Source organism: Arachis stenosperma, chromosome 2 (assembly GCF_014773155.1).
Source record: "Arachis stenosperma cultivar V10309 chromosome 2, arast.V10309.gnm1.PFL2, whole genome shotgun sequence".
In the NCBI taxonomy this organism is placed as follows: domain Eukaryota; kingdom Viridiplantae; phylum Streptophyta; class Magnoliopsida; order Fabales; family Fabaceae; genus Arachis; species Arachis stenosperma.
Window position 1 is genome coordinate 7553867 of NC_080378.1, and position 5982 is coordinate 7559848.

General features: G+C 25.2%; 1 protein-coding gene across 3 annotated transcripts; it reads left to right on the top strand.

The window, feature by feature from the left end:
* The first annotated feature begins 1255 nt into the window (after nt 1–1255).
* On the top strand, nt 1256–4679 carry LOC130961852 (probable RNA-binding protein ARP1). 3 transcript variants are annotated; one of them, XM_057887890.1, is made up of 6 exons: nt 1256–1625; nt 1764–1914; nt 2498–2642; nt 2737–2794; nt 3141–3381; nt 4381–4679. In XM_057887890.1, the coding sequence occupies exons 1-6, from the start codon at nt 1410–1412 to the stop codon at nt 4413–4415; spliced, it is 846 nt and encodes a 281-aa protein (XP_057743873.1). In that variant the 5' UTR covers nt 1256–1409; the 3' UTR covers nt 4416–4679. The 3 variants fall into 3 exon arrangements, with proteins under 3 accessions (XP_057743873.1, XP_057743872.1, XP_057743871.1); XM_057887889.1 differs by having other exon boundaries at nt 2504–2642; nt 4375–4677; XM_057887888.1 differs by having other exon boundaries at nt 4375–4676.
* Nucleotides 4680–5982: the final 1303 nt, after the last annotated feature.

Sequence of the window (5982 nt, forward strand, 5' to 3'; positions counted from 1 at the left end):
TTTAATTAAAAAATATAAAAATTTAATTATAAAATTAATGAAACCATATTAACTAATAGAATAATTAAATAAAAGAAATATCTAATTAATTAAGCAGACTTAAAGGAGAGAAGTGAGCACGTTGATATGAGTGATGACGCCCTAAGCTTCATCATTCATAATCCACCTGTCTTCTTTTCTGTCTATTGTACATACTCTCCACCCTTTCCATCATCTTTATTCCTTTGACTATTTTCTGTCAGCTATGATTTGATTTCTTCTTCTTTTTTTTTTAAGTTACATATTTACATGTACAAATTAATATAAAAAATTTAACTAACTAATTTGATCAAACTCGATTGGAATATCACAAAATTATAAATAAATATTTCTTGAAATTAGATAATGTTACAAATGTAACATTTTTTAATTTAGAAACACATACCTTAAAATTTTCCGCTTAAATGATGATGTTATACATTTTATTTTATTCTATTTAATTTTATAAACGGCTTTTGTTAGAGAATTAATTTTGTTAGTTAACAAAATTATGGATAAACAAAGGTTAAGGATTTGATTTGTTTTTGTAGAAAGAAAAAAAAAGAAATTGAAAAATACTAATTAATTATTAGCTTCCTAATTTTTCCTTTTTACGGATAAAAAAAAAAGTATAAGTACAATAATGGATTTTGTAATGGCCATAATTTTTAAATTAAAAATATATTTATGTATAAATATATATATTTATAAATAAATTAAATATATATAATTTATTTTTAATATATATTTTATATTAATGACTAATTTTAATATATATTTAACATAATTATTTTTGATATGATTGAGTGCGAATAAATGAGTATAGTAAAAAATCGAATCTGGTACTTTTAGGTTCCTTATACATAACTCTTAAACTATTAAAATATAATTAATTTTGTGCTTTTATATTATATAAAATATAAACATATATCTGTATATAAAAATGAGACTTAAATTATCACATAATACGCTAGGATATATAATTAATGTGACTTTACATTGAAGAGTTTCTCTATAATATATTTACCTTATGGCTTTTATATTTGATATTTCAATGTTCATAACTTCATATTGTTATTAAGTAATTCCTTTTATTTTATTTTCTTTTTCCGAAAAAACTATAGTATGGCCAGCTCATGAGTGTGACGGAGCTTTTTTCATGTAAGTGGCTATAAAAATTAACTCTTCACCTGCCTCCAACTTCTTCTCTTTAAACGTATCGTGCACACAACACCATCACATCTCAATAAACTAGAAAAAAAGAAAAACTAAGTGATACCTTAGCTTCTACAAGAGTGTTCCATAACCACATTTTAGGGTTATTATTGTTCTTCTTCATCATCATTGTTGCAAGATACAACAAGAGAATAATAGAATAGAATAGTATACTTATGATGAGTAACAACAACATCATTAACAACAACAACATTGGTGAAAGAGGAGGAGGGCAATTTGGGGACACCACTCTCACCAAGGTGTTTGTTGGAGGTTTGGCATGGGAGACTCCTAAGGAGGCACTTAGACAACACTTTGAGAAGTACGGCGAAATCCTCGAAGCCGTCATCATCTCCGACAAGCTCACCGGCAGATCCAAAGGCTATGGCTTTGTAAGCATATTCACGTATCTATGTTTCAATACAATTGTCTAAACTGTTTAACATAATACGCACCAGCATTTTAATTAGTTGAAAACTCGCTTACAGTTGTCTTAATGTAAAATTAATATTTCACGAAATGAAATGAAGGTGACATTCAAGGAGGCAGAGGCTGCAAAGAAGGCATGCGAGGAGCAAGCAAGTTTGGTTATCAATGGACGCAAAGCTAACTGTAATCTTGCTTCCCTTGGAGCTCGTCGCCCTAGGTCTAATAATTCTTCACCACCCCCACAACCAAAAGGTAAATACTATAATCTAACCATTTTTAATTTATTATACATGTTGATTAACTTTGTCTTTTTTGGATTATAAAAAAAAAATAGTATTATATTTTATAAAATTTAAATGTACAAGTATTCTCAATAATATCTTCTAATTTAATATATGCAATTTACTAAGAATTATAAATTTACTAATATATATTGCAATTTGCATGCACCGTTATATTTTCATTTGACATTAATTAGGTTGAAAATCATGTTACTACATTGTAAAATTATTTTATCTTGTATTTTTAATTATTAATAAAATAATTGAATAACTTAAAATATAATAAATTTATAATTATAAATTTTAGACGTATACAATTATAAATATTAAATTAAATAAAATAATTTTAAATTATTATCTCTTTAGTATTACTGTTTAATTATATGTATCAATTTTTTAATAACTTTTTTTTTGTGGTTTTCAAGTTTTCAAAGCACACTTTATTAGATTTATTATTTGTGCTACGACAAGAATTTTTGTTATCAAAATAAGATTATGTATGGGGAGGTGTAATTTACTAATTTATGATAATTGTAATGATGATCGCAATTAAGGTGCAGAAGGATCCAACGGTGGAGGAGGAAGGAACAACGGATCAAGCACTCCATCAGGTAATCACGTGCAGTGGTATTATCCTGTGGGTGCACCTCCGTCGCCATACCACCACCATCATCATCATCCGACCGTTCCTTTTTATGGGTAATATTAATGTTTCCTAATAGTTCCTCTTCTTTAATTTTTCTTCATATGGTTTCGATATTATCTAAGTTTTTTTTAATAATTTTTTTTTCAGGTACCCTACTACTCCTACCTACATTGCAACTGACATGATGAATTACAATTACAATCAGGTAAGACATTAATTAATCTGGTTCGGTTTATTTATTGGGTTCCATCTTATATTAATTGTAAATATAAAATTATAGATACGTTATAAGAAAGGATTGCTTGGCGAATGTGGCAATACAAATTAAATTTATTTATTATTATTATTAGCATGTTGTGTACCCCTCTAACATGGGTTAGGACCATCGTCTCATATTTGCACATTAGAACTCCACATGGAAAGAGAATCAGTTTTAGGATGTTAAAAAAAAATTAAAACATATTAGCAAAAAACACTTAATTAAAAATATGAAATTAATTTGTTTTTTCAAAATTAATGGTAATAAATTAATATTTTTGTGCGGTGCACAGAAAATGGGCTACGGTGGGGCCTACATGAGTGGTGCCCACTTGTCTCATGTGTACCCGAGGCATGCTATGGTGGGTGCGAACACACTGATGCCAATGTACCCTCTGTATCACTATCACCATCCAACGGAGACAATGGGCGTCCCTGCTCACTACTACCATCCAACAGTGACTACTGGACACTACGCTGCTGCACTGCCAGCTGGCATCGTATCCAAGCCCGCATCCATGACTCCTCATACAGGTGCGTCACATGGTAACACGTTCACCTCAGTCAATCATCTCTGCTTTTGGTCAAAAATCACAAAATTAACAGTGTGTCATGCACGTGGCCAACTGATCCCTAGGGAAAGAGGAAAGTCCTATAACAATTTTTTTTACCCAAAAAAAAAAGGTTAAACATGAGTTAACGGATATTTTATTACTTTATCAAACACATTTATCAATTGTTTATTATCTATATATTCATATATAATATAGATTAAGAGTGATTTGACGTACATATTTTACATATTTTTTGTTAAAGATAAATTATATGGTAAAGATATAAATTTACAAATTTTTTTTTGGAATGAAATAGTATTTGAAAAAATTAGAATTTATATTTTGAACTAATAATATAATAAAAAATAATTACAAAAAAAAATTATACTTTCTTTATACAACTTTAATTTATATAATAGAATATTTCTTTCTTAAAATGCTCCGTATCATATACATATTATTTTGAATATTTTAAACAAAAGACTTTATAGTTTGAATGTAAGGCAATAGAGTATACGTACATTGTGTTTTATAATAATAAGAAATTCTATTTGATAACTCATCCAGCTTGTATTTTGGATAATAATAATAATAATAATAATAATAATAATAATAATAATAATAATAAAACCCAATTCCTAATGTTTTAATTAGTTTATAATTAAATTATGAAAATAATGTATTAAAAGGTTAATAAAATAATTAATTATAAACAGATTTTTCAGTGGATAAAAGTATGACATAATATGTGTCAAGATATCATCAATCTAGTTTATGATGATTATAGCTTTGTATGTGACATTTATATTTAATACATACAAAAGCTTGCATGCAATGCAATTAACTAGAGTATTGCTTTGAAGTTAAGATTATTGGTCTGGGTTTATCTTATTTTAATTTTTTTAATGAAAGAATGAAATAAAAAGTGTGTATATTAAAAAGAGAAACACAAATTGGTGTTGAATAATAATAGGTACAGTTGGAAGTGTTGATTGCTTTAAAGCAGTTGTCTGAGAAGATTAGCTGTCCAAAGATTTGAAGAACAGAGACACAGCAAAGGAAGATGCATCATGCATGGTTGGTGGCCACTCCCACACAGAGCAACATTATTATTATCTGATCTGTATTATTGTGGCTCAAAAACCTTTTCTTTATTATTATTATTATTTAATTTTTATATTGTTTCATTAAAAATAATTGTTAATCTTATTAATTAATTATTAGGGTGTTTGATCATTGATGAGATTCTTTCATTCTCTTTAATTTCTACTCTAACCTCTCATCATCACCATGTATGTTGTCAACAAATTATATTGATGAATTGAAATGAATTTTTTTCACTAGCTAGATAGAAGAATTATATTTATAGTTGTGATTATTCTACGATAAAAATTCAGGTGCACAATTTTACGTAAAATTGATAATTAAAAATTATTAAATAATTTAATTAATTTAACTAAATTTCCATCTAACAACTATCAATTATTAATTTTACGTGAAGTTAACTGTAATTAAATTTTCACCTTATTCTATATATGTTTGATTACCCCTACCTCATCAAAAGGATGCTCTTTTAATTTATCTTATCTTTAGTGGACATTGCTATGGGATAATGTTCGCAAATTATTGATAATATTGAATTAAATAATTATTTGTACTACATTATTATTTTATTAAAATTTAATTATTTTATTAGTTTTATAGTTTTGTTAAATTTATAATTAATTTTTTTATAATTTAAAAATAATTTAATTATTTTGTTAGTCTTTATAATTTTATTAAATTTTTAATTAATTAAAAATTTAATTACTCTATTAATCTCTATAAATTATAATTTTACTAAATTTATAATTAAGTTTCTATATTTTTTTTAATTAGATCTCTACATACTTTTAATTTTATAATTAGTTTTTTTTGTGTCGAAAACGTTAAAATTAATAGAAAAAAATTAAATATAGAATATTTGCTTTTAAAATATTTTATAATTCATCCAACATCAAATTTTAAAAAAATACATTTTAACACAAAAATAGTTAGAAATAACCTAATTAAAAAATTTTATTCGATATAAAAACTCATTTACAAAGTTTTAACTTAATTAAAATTTTGACAAATTATAAAGTCAAACAAAATAATTAAGTTTTTCTTTTTTTGTTAAAAAAATTAGAATCACTATTTAGTGGAAATGAGTATTTTAAAAAGGGCAATCTAAGAAACTAAAGGTGCATCTAGTTTGTATTTTTATTTTTTGTTTTTATTTTTAATATTTTCTGTTTTTTTAATTTTGTAAAAAAAATAAAAATAATAAAATTTTATTTTTTATTTTCACATCAATTTTTTTTTTCACAAAATTCAAAAAATAAAAAACAGTAAAAATAAAACAAAAACAAAAAATAAAAAACGCAAACCAAATGCACCTTAAATTTGACATCAAAACGAGTTTATCTCCCTTTCTAATATCATCTAAGTGAAAAGATTTGAAGTACTACTACACTATAACATTCTAATAATTTAAAATGTGATACTTTTTCAAGGTGATAATTTAAATTACCAATAATTTTATGGATAAAAAAAATATATA